The 16,530-nt window shown below is 39.4% G+C and overlaps 1 protein-coding gene across 1 annotated transcript; it reads left to right on the top strand.

Moving 5' to 3' along the window:
* The first annotated feature begins 2,573 nt into the window (after positions 1–2,573).
* fam131c (family with sequence similarity 131 member C) lies at positions 2,574–12,495 on the top strand. Its single transcript, XM_053318164.1, has 6 exons — positions 2,574–2,655; positions 4,281–4,345; positions 6,418–6,502; positions 11,412–11,657; positions 11,928–12,017; positions 12,227–12,495. Exons 1-6 carry the CDS (start codon positions 2,625–2,627, stop codon positions 12,493–12,495), a joined length of 786 nt encoding a protein of 261 aa, XP_053174139.1. The 5' UTR covers positions 2,574–2,624.
* Positions 12,496–16,530: the final 4,035 nt, after the last annotated feature.

The following is a 16,530-nucleotide window of genomic DNA, read 5'->3' as shown; positions in this document are numbered from 1 at the left end:
CCCTCCACACCTGCCCTGCACCAGGTTTGTTAGTCCTGCCTTGCCCTCAGTGTTTTTTCCCAATTTTCACATGTCCTGCATCAGTCTCATTAGCTCTGCCCTGTGCCCAGTGTCCTCCCAGTCAATCAACTCCCAGTCTGCCCATGTCTAGTCACCTGGTCCCCATCAACTTATTAGTTCAGTCAGTATTTAAGTCTTGGTTTTCAGTTTTCAGTTCAGTCCTTGTTGAATCTCTTGCCAAGTCTGTTGTGGTCACCTCAGTCAACTGTTTAGTGTTTGTATGCCTGTTCCAGAAATAAGTATCTTTTTCTGCATCACTGCTTTTTACATTGGTCTTGTATTTGGGTCCATCCCCTCTGCTCTGCCATGACAGAAAGCTGACAAGAACACTCTCAGTGACCCCTGGAATTCCATTTCAGGGGTCCTTTCTAAGGTTCCAGACTAATAAAATCTGATGTGCAGTCATGTCACTCAACAATTATCCTCTGAAGCAGGTTTCATCATGACAGATTTTTAAGATATGGAAAGAAAGTATCCATATTGTTAAGTGGAGACCTACTTCTTCATGACTCCTCTCCCTAAATATGGAGGACATCTTTGTGGATGATGTGGTCAATAAATGGACTTTCAGTTTACCCTCCCTTACATTCAATGCAGCTTCCAATCCCAACTCCAAACTTTACCTTTTTAAAGGTACAATATAGTTTCAGAATGGACATATTCAAAATTAGTCCATACAGCAACTGTTTTGTTTCTCATGCAGTGTTAACATCGTTATGTGAAACATGTCTGCTTATTTGTAGATATCCTTTTGAGTAACTTCAAAACACCCTCCCTCACCCACCCTTTTGTAACTTTTTAGATTGACTTTACAGTTTACATTTGCCAGATATTAAGTCTCCACATCTTCTATTAAATCTAATATGTGCTTTAAATGCAGGGTTGGTGGTTTGACAACCAACTCCTCCAGTCCACATGTTGAGGTGTCCTTGAATAACACTGAGTAACTACAAATTGATCCTGATTGTCAGGCCAGTGCGCTGTTGGTGTGTGTATGTGATTGTATAACAAAGGTTGAAGAATGCTACATAAGTGCAGTTTATTCAGCATTTGCACTTGACAAAAGAAACATATATTGCAGAAACATTTTTCATATTTTCATGATAGATGAGTACTTGAGGCAAGAGTACACTTCTTACTGTGATATATTATAGTCATATCCTGTGTGTCCAACTAGGTTTCTGGAAATCTTGAAAGAAAGCCTCTTCAAGCCTCTTCAGGAGAGAATAAAACCTGAGCAAAACACATCTCACAGCTTCTACTAATAAACAGGTTTCCTTGAATGTTGAGATCACTGTCTGGTAATTTGCAAACTTTATCAGCACCATCATCCCCCTGTCCATCACATCATGTTTCTGCATCTCCTTCCTCTCAGACCAATTAATCGGGGAGAAAAGCTTTAAATGTGTGGTGCGGCTTGGTTGCTATGGGAACAGGATTCTCCCTGTGATGGAGGAAAGAGCACTGTTGCTGTGGATGATGTCAGCGAAGCCCCGGTTACACTATACCAACAGACAAAACAGGGGCAACAAGGGCCACAGAAGGAGTATTGTATGTGATTGTATTCTTTCAGGTTGATGTATGTGTGATACAGCTAATGAGGTCACAAGAGAGACAGCGGGTTGCGGGTTGAGGTGTGAATAAGTGAATGAATGAATGAATGAATGAATGAATGAATTCTTCTAAATGTAAATCTGTGAGGACTAGAAATGAAAAAGATTCAGCTCAAAGCAGTGAGTTTATACAGCAGATACATCATACAGTAAACAAGTTAACATCATATATATTATTTTGCTTATTCATCTCATCAGTGGTTTCAAAGCCTTCTAGAAGCCCTGGAAACAAACAAAAAAACCCTACAAACTTTTCTTTCTTTTTTTAAACAAATGGCCATAATTAGAAGGGTGAATGAGTATTAGATAGATGATTATATACTGTAACTTTAATATGTAATAGTAAAATACAGGATATACAATGACAGTGCCAGCAATACACTTTATAGAAGCAAGTAGCATTATAGTTTACAATCCAACAAGCATTGATCTTGCAGGGATTAAAATAGAATTTGAATATTACACATATAGCTTCATCATCAAACCCTCCATCACCAGTGAGAGAAAGAACAGAGTAGGAGGAGAATAGAGAAGTAGAGGGGAGGGGATTCAATAACGTCAGCAAACAGGCATTCATACTTTCTCCCCATTTTCCTCTTCTCTCTCTCTCTCTCTCTCTCTGTCTCCCTCTCCCTCTCTCTCGCTCTCTCTCTGTCTCTGTCTCCCTCTCTCTTGCTGCCCCCCCCCTCCCCACACTTTGTCTGTGTCGCTCTCACCTCTCTCCTCCTATACAGGGAAGTCAGTCAGTGCATCAGCCTACAGCTCATCCAGCATCTGCTCTTACTTTCCCCCTGCATCAGTTCCTCACTTCTCTCTGCTCATCTGCTGACTGACACTGACACCCTCCCTTCTCCCTCTCTCTTTTCCCCTTTTATCCTCTCATTCCCCCAGCTTCTCATCCTCCTCCTTTTCAAGCCATCATGGTGAACAGATAACCGCCCAGCTGAGACCATGGGTACCTGCCTCTGCAAAGGTCACAAAGGTCAGTGCCACCTGTTTGTCCGTCCACGTCTATGTTTAAGAGTCAGATCAACCTGCATCAAGTGTTGACGACAGCCAGCAAACATTTAAGGTGCTGAACTGTTTCAGAAAGTTGCATCATGCCTTCCAGGGGTGATTATGTGTGTGAGAATCAAGTAAATTACAGCAAAAGTTTGAAATATTTATCATATGGCTGGGTTCAGGTACAACCCACTGACATCTTGACAACTGAGACGGAGGGTAAAAACCACCTGAAATATATTTCCATCATAGGAATGATTAGTATGTACGACACACATTCTGCAATGAAAGAATTCATCCAAAAACGTACTTATTCTGACTTACCTTCTTGCAGCTATTCTTGATGTGGGTGAATCTGTCGGGATTGCTTTAGAAGCAAGACATGACAGGGGGTTGATGAGGGGGATTGTAAGGATCAGCGGAGGACAACAGTGGCTTCAGGATATGACAGCTCCATCTGAAGCTCAGCTCCAACTTGTCGTGACTTGAAGATGTGACTTGAGTAGCAATTTTCTCTCTCTTTTTTGCCCTCTGTCACTGTTTTCATGTGCTGTTAGTGGAAAAGAGGGCAGTGTTTGTTGTATCTCAAAAGATGATATTCTTTAAGTATTCAAATAAACAACTGAAATAAAAGTTGATTTGAAGGAATATCAGCTCTCTGTGATATATCCGAGCAAGATCAAGCTGATATTTTGTCAGTAACATGACATTTAACATCGTATCATATTGTTGTACGTTATTCTCAACCTGAAAACTGTGATGCAGTCTGAAAATATTTTTGTGTGACAAAGTCTGCTTTTGTTGAGGAAGGGTCTCTTTTAACAAGGTGGAAGTATTGAACGCAGTGCTTTCAAACTGAGAAGAAAGAAGGAAGGCAGCTGTGAAGCTACAGACAAACAGATAAGAGAGCAGCGGGAGTGTGTCTGTGTGTGTATGTGTGTATGAGAGAGAGAGAGAGAGAGAGAGAGAGAGAGAGAGAGAGAGAGAGAGAGAGATTTAACCCCACAAAGACAGAAGATTGGCTAAGGGATCATAATAGAGTTTCTTGACCTGCAAATAGCATTTGATGAGGCCAGAGATCAGCTCCAGTCTTACAGCTCTGTGTGCCAGTCTGTGTATTTGTGTGTGTGTGACTCAAGTAAAGGGAAGGGTCCCACTCCTGTTGCTGTAGAATTTCCATAGCAACCGACAATTGTCTTGATGACACTTCCCAGGGGAAACCCCAAGCATGTGTTTGTATCCTGCATGTGTGTGTCTGCTGACCTTTATAATAATGTGAATTCTCCATTGCTTTGACCTGCACTTCATTTCCTCTTGTCATTCATAGGCGCCTCATCACCATCAATTAGAAAGCAAATAGGCAGAGTGTGGGCCGGTGCAAAGTTAAATATGCAGAGAGGTTCCGGTTAAATGACTGTATATGGATTCAACACTCTCTCTCTCCCTGTCCCTCATCCATTATATATGAGCCTCGCTAGACTCCTGGCCTTTAGAGACAACTAAGACCTGTCTGGAAACACATGCACAGTGACACGCACAAAATAAACCAACAGACCTGCACATTCATTCAATCTAACATTAGCGTTTGTGTATGATTTCCCACAGAGCTCCACCTTCCCATGACAGCACTGCAGGAACAGGCTGAAGAGGATCAGCCGTCCACGGTCAAGGTGAATAAAAGCTCTCTACTACCCCAATAAACAACATGTATTGGCTTGTAAGGTGTTTTATCACCATGATTACACTAGTACTGCCACAGATATAGTCCCTAAAAACTACTGATTTGTGTTTTGTTAATAATCAAAAGTAATGAACAGATAGTTTCTGAAAAATAAGTGACTGAAATTTATAAATTCAAAGCTGTGAGCTGTAAATTGGGGTAGGGGTAGAAATCTGAAACATCTCAAAATCTTGGCACATATCAATAAAACTATATGCCTAATTACAGATAAACATATTTTTGTATTGTGGTTATATCAAGCCTTTATGTGAATAAGACTGAAATAAGCAAAATGGTTCAAAATGGTTGTCATAACATGATGGCTTGAAAATGTTCTGGATTTCTTTAAACGCGAAACAGCATGGCTCGGATTTAGCTTGTAATTGAATTATCTTTCTATAATATGTCTATTGCAGAGTGAGATAAGTGTAGCTGTAAGCAGGAACATCGGCTCCATTTTACAGTTAATACCTCTTTCACACATAACATGTTCAGTCAGCAACTCAGCCGGGCTCCATTACACTTTATGCAGGCATCTGGAGCCACATTTCCTGCTGTTTTTTACCAAGATGATTCATAAACTGGAAGCCCCCCCCCCCCCCCCCAGGCCTGTTTGTGTGTTGTGAATATCAATATCTGTAATTAAAACTTCACCAGCTCTTACTAATGTTCAAATATGAAAATACCATAAGAAAGGGTGGAATAAAACACTTAGCCTCGCTAGCCTACTTCAGGTAGAATTAGTGTAATGTTTACTCTTTTGACTGTTGAATATTTGTCATTTTTACTCTGCTTTGCTACAGCTAATGTCATCCAGCTAAACAGTAGCCTTCATATTTCTAGTGTGCCATTAGAAACAGGTCAAATGTATGAAGAACAATTAGCTTACATTCATAACATTTTGTTTTGTTTTGTATTACGCAGGTTGATATGTAGCTACTTTTAGCTAGTTTTGCTGGCTAGCTGGGCAGCTACTAGCAAAAGAACATGGAAACATGTATATAAACTGCTTAGGTTTATCCAAGAGTTTTACTAAAGTTGGACTGCAGTTGCACTCGTTTTCACATATCATTACATTTATATGTTTTATATGCCTATTATCAAGCATCAAATCAAATAAATGTGCCAAATAATGTTTTACAATCACTAAATGTCAGCTATAATTATAGTACACAACAACTGTAAAACATGTATGAAATGATTATTGGTTCAGTTTAGTGAAGAAGCAGTTTCACAGATTGAAGATTGTGGAATGTCAAAAATCTTCTTGGTTTCGCAGTGACCTCAAATCTGCCAGTAAAGCAGCAGTTTGTTAGTGTGAAAAACAGGAACAACATTAATTTGCCCAAGAGAACACATTTCAATTTCCTCATGCTAATTTTACATTCAAGTGACTCTTGTGCATAATTGTATCGTCTGTAAAACTTAATTTAGACTGCACTTGACAGTTTGAACTGAAGCCATGCCTCATACACTATAATGTATAATCATGTACTCACTTGTAATCCCATTTTGCCTGCACCATCTTCTAAAAAAGCTCTCAGATCAAGAATGCTTAACCAAGAGAAATCAATCAAGAGAGTGCAGTTTCTCTTTCCATATTGAGTGCAGCTACTTTGGTCAAAACACCATAAGGGATTGAATTTAAAATACCCTCCTTTGATCACATGCAGTTCATTCAGGCTGGGTGTGAAAACTGCAGGATTTCTATACTGTTATTGTCGTTATCACCATTTTTCACACAAAAGAAAAAAAAGTGGGAAATGTGTGGTTGTGTCATCACACATTGGCTGTGATTGAGGATGTATGAAAATGTTCTTATGTGTGTGTCTTTGTATGCAAAGCAAATGTGTGTATGGCTCCAGGTGATTTGAGTCTTAGGAATATGAAACACATTCAAAACCCAAAGGAAATGTCAGAAATGCACAGGAGACAAACTAATATCTAAAAGCTATATTTATTAAAATAACCTTAAATCAAAAATATGATATTCTCCCATTTCATGTGCATCATATTGTGCAGGATGGACAGACCCCCTCCAACGGCAATGTGGCAGATAAAACCAACCGCTACGACATTGGCGAGCTGGCCACCTCCTCTTTGATTGGTGAGACTGACTGGACACACACACACACGCACACACACAGATTTACTTCATGTTGTGTTTCATTACGAATCAAACATATGAGACTGGGACAAAAGCAAGCTGGAAAATTGCATTAGTAACCATGGGAGGTCAGTAATGTAATTTCCCACCTTCTTCATGCCCTTTCTCTCTCACACACACATGCAAAACAATCAAGGCACAAGTACATAAACATTTTCTTTTCCTTATTTAAATTTAGTCTCCACCTGTGACCCAGGCTTCATCTTCTCTTCATGCCAACTCTTTTCAACCCCTTTTCCCCATTCTGTCACTGTCTGCCTCATCTCATCTGCTTCCCTTTCTATGGAGGTTAATCATCTGAGTTAATGTGTTATGCCTTGCTGAACTTCTTCCACTGAAAGCTCTTTTAATACCCTGACAGTATAATTATGAAAGCAATGAAAACCTCATGAATACGTTAGACAAATACAGACGTTCAGGCAGACAGCTGAGAGGCTGACACCTGCTCTAGGATTGACAGAATCAGTCCAAGAAAAAAGAAGTGAAAGAAGCTTTTTTAACATTTACTCGCACTTAATCACTTGTCAGTCATTATTTAAATTGGCAGAGTGAGTTTTGGAGACTTGGACAGTTGCAAAATGTTGCTGACAATCCAATTACTCAAATCAGATCACACTGTGGACAGTCACATGTTATTATACAAATGTAAACATATGTAGAAAAATACCATGCAGACATTATTGCTGCTTTTTTTTCTTTATATATAATTATGTTTGATAGATACAGTATATCAGGCTGATTTGATTTTTTTTTTATCAGAGGCTCCTAGAAACTGAAATGGGTCATCACATCCCACAAATGCAATAATGCTGAACCAAAGAAATGAAATAATAACAGCTATGTTGTTCTGACAGCTCACTAGTGGGACTAAACATGTAATAAAGGTTGTGCTACAAGGTAAAAACAGGGTCATTAAAATCTAAGGGGTTTATAATAAATGTATTTATTAGTTTTCATGCTAGCAGGCTCTAGGGATGACAATATCCGCCTGTTGGTTGGTCATTCGGTCAATCCACCACTCTGGTTCAGAATATCTCATTAACTGTTCGATGAATTGCCATGACATTTCCTATAGACATGCTCCTCAGGGATGAAACCCATTGACTCACTCGACTTTTCACCAGGCACCATCATCTGTTCAACTTGTTTCTTTTCAAGGCTGAATACTCGAACTTGGTAGACAATTTACCTGCCATCAGCAGCATTGTCATTGTAAGCATATTACCTGCTGTAGCCTGCTGACACCAGCATTTACCTCACGACAATAATTGTAATACTGTAATAGTAAGAATGTCTACACAGGCATAGAAAAGGCATCAGGCATGATCAACTGAGTGTAGGTCTTATGTGTTTTAATAGCAGTCAGAGTCCAGCATCAGTGTAGTTACAAAAACTACAAGCATAGAAATACTCTTTGGGTTGGTTTTATGTATGTAAGGCATGAGCTGTTATGTGGCCTGCAAGCTGTATCGATGAAAATAGAAATATATCAGACACACAACATGGACAACTGAAAAACATGGTCCAAACTTCTCCCTTGTAGCAATGTTTTTTCATGTTTAATGGTGGTCTCTTACAGATGCCTTGGCAAGTTCACAAAGATAAACACTGGGAAATCAAACCAGCCGCACATTTTGGAATTATCAGAGAAAACAAATTATACTTTCTGAGATTATCGGCCCTTAAAGTCCCACATTGTTTGAATCCTAATTGCTTTTTTCGCCTTAGTCTCCATGCAGCTGTGGTGCTTTTTATTGTTTCAGTCGACCACTGCTTGAAATCAACACTAGCTGCTTGCCAACTGGCAAATGAAAATACTTAGCCTATCAATTTCAGCTCTGTAAGGATGTGATTAAATGGGATTTTCTTGAATTATTCCCACATTGACTCGTAAATAACAAACAGGGAACAGAGTCATGCTTCACATAATGCAATATATGTCTGCTTTTATGGAGTTACTTAGTCCTGGCTGACTCTGTGTTTACTGTGAACAATGTGGTAAACAAGTCTGAGAAATTAAATTATTTCTAACAGCGACCAGGGAAAACCCACATGTTTGGACAAGCGTTTTCATGAATGCTAGCCTGAACTTTCCCATATATGGTGAGAATGTATCTACTGTCATTATTTTGAATTGGTTACTGCTATTTATTTCAAAGTTTTCAAAAAGTGTGTAACACATTTGAGTGGAAACTTTATGCTTCAATAGTATTCAAATAAATTACAATTCTTGTTTTCCATAGACCCCCACCTTAAAGCTAATATAATCTATAATCAATAATCTATGTTATAAAATGGATCAGAGAGTTTTTTTAAATTAGTGAATTTCATTTTGTTCACTTTCTATGCAGTGAGGAGTTATTTGTTCCAACTGAAGATCAAATTAAAAATTCCTAATTAATTTGGTCGTCTGAAGCTGATTGAGTTGGTTTATTAATATGGAGATTTTTGTTTTGGTGAGATTTATGCAAGATGTTTGGCTGCTAAGAGAACTAGAGAATACTGTATCCATCATAATAGGACATTTCTTCGATGCAAATGGAATGCCTTGAAATGTTCCCTATTTGAATTCATTGATCTGAACATCATGAGTTCTCATATGGCCATCATGGTTGTTATTGTTTAGTTCCTTGTAAACCCATATAGGCTGGGTACCAGAAGGGTGTCTTTCAGCTCATTGTTTTGGTTTTAGTGTCTGCAAAATTACTTTTGGTTTGGCCTCACTGATCTTAGCAATGCACAGCAGGCAGCAGACAGCTGTTTTCAGCAAGCTCTGATAAACCTTTGTACACTATTTGCCTAGATCATAGGGGCACCAGATCAGAAATCACATTTATGTCATTCTGCAGTGTTAAATTTGTAGGACTCAGTTAATAGGTTCACACTATCATCTTTATAATGTGCCAGTGCTGTGGTTATAGCTTGTTTCCACTGCCTCAGTGACAATCATTTAATATAGGCTTAAGAACTGTGCTGCAATCTAACCATGAAAACTAATGAAAATGTTATAGTTATCCCACACACTTGCATGCTAAACTTTTTTTCAGATGCGAACATCCCCTCCCCACAATGAATCAAACGATTTATAGTCAGATATTTAAAAAACCCCAAACATTTATATATGGTTTATGTTGGAAGAGTATCAGGCTTACATAAAAACATAGTAGCACAGTAGCACAGTCAGTAGCCCTGCACTTCTGAAAGTGTCTTAGTGTTTATTAGCTGAATTATATCTACATATGATGGCCAAACTTATATGATTTGGTCATGTAAAAGATTCAAGATTCAAGATGTTTATTGACACTCCGGTTGCACAGATAGACCAATATGGATTTTTTTGGCTGGTATGCTCCATGGCAGAAAACAGTAAATAAATATGCAAAAGGCATATAAAATGAAAGGAATAACAACAATAAAAGAAGTATATACAATCATTAATCACATATTGCACAGATGGTTAGATTGCCTGTGTGTGTGTGTGTGTTTGTTATTTACTAAGGAGTCTTATGGCCTGCAGGGAAAAAACTATCCCACAGTCTACTGGTGCGTGACTTGAACACAGCTGTGTGAACAGTAAGCTCAAAATAATCCATCTGAAAAACAAATGGGATGTTCCTGCTGTGTGCACATTACTCGAATAAATGCACACATCGCCTCCTCTCCAGTGACAATAGTTAGCCAGCCTAGAGCAGAGCCTCATAACAGAGTCGTCACAGTATGGACGCAGGGTGAGGCAGCAGTGGGTGTCACAGTGCAAAGCAAAAGACAAAGACGAGTCTCTAGGTGTTGAGCTCAGATGAAAATAACACGTTGTGATGTTTTTCTCAGTTTCAATTAGCTCAGGCTGCCAATTCTCTTGGCTCACTTCTCTTATTTAACTGTATATCCACCTCTGGCTCTGAAATATGCTTACCTCCTCTTCTGCTTCTTATTTTTCTCATTTCCAAGCTTGTTACCCTGTTGACCTCTCTTACTGGTGTTCATAGTTTTCTGCCTTTCCCCCTATAGTTTCTTAACTTAACCTTTCTTCCTCTTTGTCTTTCTCCACCTTTGCCTTTTCAACCTTTCCTTTTTAGTTCTTCCACATCTGTTTAATTTTCCTGTTCCCTGCAGTCACTTTCATTTCATCTCTTCATTTTTAAGACCTTTCTACTCTTGTCTCTTTTGATTAAAAGAAATGATGGCTTCTTTGCAGTTTTGGCCATCATTTCGCTGGGTTATTAACACTCTTATGATGAGATACATAGACACATAGAATAAAAGACAAAAGACAAATAGAATTTTTAATTTAGTAGGCCTATTACAAATTATTAAAAATGTCTTTGTTTTTCATCAAGCTCTAACATGTTATGTTGTTTTTATGATAAGTGAGTTTATTACAGTACTGTAGAATGTACATTGCTCTCCAAAGTTATCTTGGGTGTTACAATCTGGTTTTTCATATTTTCCAGCTTGTTTTCTATGGAGCATTACATCAGAAGGCAGCAGCAGGTCATGGTTCAAGTTATGTAAATCAGGAGTACATGCTCGCCTTTCACTTCTCAATTATGCAAATATATGTCGAAGCTCTACTTAGATAGAACCAACCTCTCCTTTTCTTGGTCTCCTTTTTCCATTTTCATATCCCCATTCCTAACTGTGGCATTTATTCGCCCTTCTCTTCCTTTTGATCAGTGCCTCACTCTACTGCACACCCTTGCATGTAGCCTATCACTTTATCTTTTACTCAAATTATCTCCCCCTGTCCTCTGCTACAACACTAACTGTATATCATATCTTTTCAGCCATGTTACAAATTATTTAATCAACTTTATCAATATGTATCCCTCCTTCTCCTCACCTTATTTAGGTCTGGTGGCCACGATAAAAGAGCATATCACCCAGCCGACAGCGATGGCCCAAGGGCGCGTTGCTCACCTGATTGAGTGGAAGGGCTGGGGAGGAGGTGGCGAGGCCAGAGGAGGTGGGGGCAGTTGGAGCAGGGCCCGGGGTAAAGGAGGTGGAGGATGGGGGGGGATGGGGGCCGAGCTGCAGGAGGATGAACAATTTTACTCCCAAATGACGGATGAGATCAAGGAAGCTCGCTTCGCTGCAGGTGAGACAGAGACAAATTTAATTCATGAGAAACAAGATGTGGTCAGTGGAGATGAAGTGACACTCAGATCTCTCTGGGCATTTTGTTTTTGTTCGATTGTGCAGGAGAAACCATCTACAAAAATCAATAGACCTTACGACAGTGACACAAATCTAGTGCACTTATTCGATTTGTTTGTGACGTTGGTAGACTTGGTTAAAAAAAAACAACAGGGGGCTGACTTCCAAGAAAAGCAGCATAAAATGTGTTTGTGTGGCTTTTGTTCCTCAGGAGTAGCAGAGCAGTTTGCCTTGGCTGAGGCAGCCATGAATGTGTGGTCCATGAACGACAGCTTGGAGCAGCCTTCCACCAGCTTGCAAGGTTTATCATGAAGGATCATCAGCTTTAAAAAAAAAAAAGAAAAAAAAAAGTCTCTCATTTTAATTTCAAATCTCCTTAAGTGGTCTATTGCAAACTGTGTAAATCCCCTTGAATCCAAAGCTCAAGTCATTTATCCATATATTGTATATTTAAGTTCATTATATTTGATTTAATATTTGATTGATTCTTTTATTGTCCCTCCTCCGCAGCACAAAGCCACTTCCTGTCTCAGTTCCTGTTAGACGGTGGAAGCGTTGGAGTTCCCCAGCACCTGTACAGCATCCATGCCCAGACTTATGGTGACAGCAGAGTGCCCAGCCTGGTCCCCCCACCACCAGTGGACTCCATTTCCCAGATGTCCAACACTCAGCTGCAAAGAGATCGTCCTTTTGAGGGTAGAAGCGCTGTGACTGCAGAGGCTGCTGTCCGACACGTAGACAGCAGCTCTCTATCTGAGGATGATGTTTTTTATAACTAGGCTTAACGGGAAAACAAGCCAACAATCTCGATGGCAATCTGTGAGCCTCAGTAAGAAGACTTGGGTCTCAAACACCAGCAATGACTGACACAGACAATCTGCTAGATATCTCAAGAGGCACTTCCTCAAATGGCTTGTCTGGAATGTGTTAACAGCTTGGTCTTCAGACACAAAGACTGGCAGACTCCAAGTTGTATTTTCTCTTTGGTTGAGGCATATACTTTTGTGAATGTACATAGTTCCACTGTTGCATTTTAATTTTTTATTAAATGTACATCAAACACTTTCATATTATGTGTAGGACTGAACTGTGAAGAGTTGAACAATGCTAGTGTAAATATCTTGGTATAAAACATAGATTTTATTATATGCTGTATGAGGTTTTCAGTTCTGTTTTTGATCCCTTTTTATTTTATGTTGACATATTAAATAATGAAATCTGTCAGTGAAGATTAATTTAGTTAAGGGGTAATAATGTGCAGTCCAACCAAAAGCTGTCTGAGCAGAGTAAATATTACCAAAGAAATTCAGAATGTTGTCTCTTTCAGATTTCTCGTGGAGAGAGAGTGTGCACCCAATTATCTGTCTGAGTCGCGACTATGATTAGCTATTATTCACAGTTTTCTGTCTGAGAGTGATTTGTGCAAGGGAGCGGTGCAGAGAAAAGATGAGTGTAGGAAAACAAAAAGGGAGAATGACACAAAACCAGTGTGCATGTAGTGTGTTCCTGCATGTATGTCAGTATGTGTTTGTGTTTGAGGCCGAGGAATGATTGGTGAATGGAGGTGTTAGTGTTATCTGTCATGGCCCTCTTTTAGCACAGGTTTACATAGAGTGAGGCTGTGCTGTGTAGCGCATCATTGATCATTTCACCTTTTGTTATCTCACGCAACTCTGAAGGGTGTTCAGTTGAGGCAGCCAAAACAGAACAAAAGGCTGTGCATGGTTAGTGTGATTATATCCATAATGAATCAAAACTCTGCAGCAGAACAATCACCTGATTTGAGTTTTAATTAGTGCTGCAGTGAAGCTAATCGGAGAGGGAAATGTGACAGTAGAAGACTGAAAGATTGTCAAATAACACGGACACGCTGATGCTGACAAGCTGAAAGTCACTGCATTGTTGAGTGTGGAGATACTGTAGATCCATCAACAGGAATCCAGCAACTTAACAGGGACCACAGCAGCTTTTCCCAAGTGGGATTCACTTCAATTTAGAGACCAATGTTACACTTGCATTCCTTTGAAAATGACTTGCTCAAATTAAACATTAGTCATCCCCTGAGATAATATTCTTAAATGAATAAATCCCTAAGTGCCATTTATCGCCTTGAAAAATTCCTTAAAGCAGAGATTCCCAAAGTTTGGGCCACAGCCCCTTGATGGATACTGCAGGTGGGCCGCAAGAGGTCATTATTAATTAGTTGATTAATTACATAAAAAGTTTGAAATTACCATAAAATATTTATGATTAAATATGTAATAATAATAATGATGTTATCATCGGCGGGGAATTGTGAACTGGTGGAATGCCTCATTATTGCTGGGGAAAGTGTCCAAATGGAGCATTGGCTATCAGGTGGCAAAAGGAAAGCTGTTAATGGAGAAACAACTTGAGTAAGCAAATCATCAGAAGATCAAAATGAATCCACGGAAAGAAAGATTCATAGAAAGTACTCAACCACTGGAATTCGTGAGACCAGAAGACAGTCCCCTGCCTGTCTGTGTGCTATGCTCAGAGATGACAGCAAACAAGGCCCTGAAGCCATGCAAGCTGTGCTGCCATCTAGACAGTATTCATCAAAGCTTCACAACTTTTTTTATTCTTTTAAAGCAGAGAGAGTATCTCAGCTGTAGGAAAGCCATTGAATCCACTTGTCAGTGGGAGTGATTACAGCAAGGCAGTGGAGGTATCCTACCAATTAGCAAAGCTGATCACAAAAACATTTGGGTTGTGCTATAGCCCTGGTTTCACGAATAAGTGAAACTTCTAAGAAGTTTGTTGTTTGCTGATGCCTTTTGCTGTCTCCAGGCAGCATCCACTGAATAAAGTGATAGCCTTTTCCTCCCAGGTCTGCACTTGGCCATGACAGGCTGTGGCTGGGTCCCTTGACCCCATTTGATTGAGCCTGCCTATCAGTTTACTATCACACACTGTAAAGCTGCCTCTAGTACCCGGAATTCAGCTCCTGAACAGGTGCCAGCAAGGCCGGATTGTACCAACTCTTGTTCTCATTAATAAAACAGGGTTGCTGCACAACCCAAACGTTTCACTTCATTTTGACCTTCAGTTTGTACTGACTGATTGTGTACTCCCAACTCTTGCTGGCACAAAAGGTTCCTGCAGGCCCGAAAGAGGTGCATCTATATGCCTTGTAACAATGCCCAGGAAGTAGCCACACTTAGAGTTGGTTAGGTTGAAATGCCCTGGAGCACAGAGTCTCCCATTATCATGGGACAGTGACTCCCATCCTAGATCAGTAAATGATTTTTGAAACTCTGAATACATTCATGGTTCCCAATGAAATAGACTGGGCAAAGTGTGTGGAAATAAGCACTGACAGAGCCTGGGTGGGGAAACACACTGGAGTAATGAAAAGGTCAAAGACATGGATCCCCTGGATACAGATGTTCAGTGTAGTATCCACAGAGAGGTTCTGGCCACAAATATGTTACCCAATGTGTGTTAAAGATACACTTAGATCATTTGTGGGTGCTCTCACAAATAAAAGAGCAAGTACAGGTCTAAAATTCAACAAACAAACAGAATAATCTTGTCATGTCACTTTATCAAACATCTTGATATCATCTGAATTGCGTCACTTCCCCAGCTGATAATTACTGCGGCCACTAGATGGCAGAGACGTGAGTGAGGATGAGTGCTTTTTTTGTGCCAATAAACACCTCAAAATATTACAAGGTAATATAAGGTGATAGATTGTAATAAATGTTATCAAAGCCAATAGAAATTATGGCTAAATATGCAAAAACAATATCATTTGTATATCTGTATATCTGTCTTCAATTCACGAGCATGTTCAGCAATACTCATGAGGAAAGATGTTTTGAAAAGAGTCATTTGAGACCATGAAAACCATATAGATACTCAATTTCATTTGTCATTTCTTGATGTTTTTGCTTCAGGCACTACTTGAACCATATTTACCCTATATGCTTTCTGAATATTAATAATCACACAAAAAGGCTCTGACAATAATTTGAACTGCAATCAAGCTGAGCAGGAACCTCGTTACCAAGGCAACTCTGCCATATCCCTGATAGACTGTGAAGAAGCAATTTATCAGATTTAGCGTAGTCCCTCCTTCGCATATAACTTTTTCACATAATGCATTAGTACCGTAAAAAGACATCTGACATTAAAAATGGTGGAGTTCCACTTTAAAGTTACATTCAGAATTGATATTCTAATTGCTCTGATGATATATTTTTGTTTGCAGGGACATGATACAATTGCAGTGTATATTGGTACATTCTGTCAGTCATGCAGGTATGTTGTGATGTATTTTTACATTTCTGGGGGGCAAACCCGGAAATGTTCATATTCTACACAAACATGTGATGTGATGGTTTATCTATACTTTCAGTGGTCTGTAACATAAATTTGTTAGTGTACTGAAATAAATAAAAAACGCCTGCATGAAAGATTAAAAACTCCATCTTAAACATGGCTTACTTTGAAGCACAGTCACACAACTTGTAGTTAAACATGCCCCTGCAGGAGCCAACAGATACTAAGTAGATACTTACTGAGAAGTGAAGTTTAGCAGGAAAAACACACCAGAGGGGTTACATTGTGTTAATTGGTGTACAAGCTGTTTTGCAGGCTTTTGTGTTCATCCCCCTTGGATGTTATTCTGGGAAGACACACTTTTAATATTGCTGTGTCACAAAATGTGGTTCAGCAAATGAGATAGAGTGCTATCTCCTCAGTGGGCAAGATCTTGTTAATTACCATAAAAGGCAAGACAATAAGCTCTGATAAAGGAGCTTGCAACTAATGACAGTTTTGTTTGT

This window comes from Scomber japonicus, chromosome 4 (assembly GCF_027409825.1).
Source record: "Scomber japonicus isolate fScoJap1 chromosome 4, fScoJap1.pri, whole genome shotgun sequence".
NCBI lineage: Eukaryota > Metazoa > Chordata > Actinopteri > Scombriformes > Scombridae > Scomber > Scomber japonicus.
This window is presented reverse-complemented; position numbering and strand designations above follow the sequence as displayed.

Bases quoted from the DNA above. Each gene is read 5' to 3' on its own strand.
- fam131c (XM_053318164.1), top strand. From the start codon at position 2,625: ATGGGTACCTGCCTCTGCAAAGGTCACAAAG. The intron at 4,346-6,417 runs GTGAATAAAAGC...CATATTGTGCAG, and splicing joins ATCAGCCGTCCACGGTCAAG to GATGGACAGACCCCCTCCAA. The intron at 11,658-11,927 runs GTGAGACAGAGA...TTTGTTCCTCAG, and splicing joins GGAAGCTCGCTTCGCTGCAG to GAGTAGCAGAGCAGTTTGCC.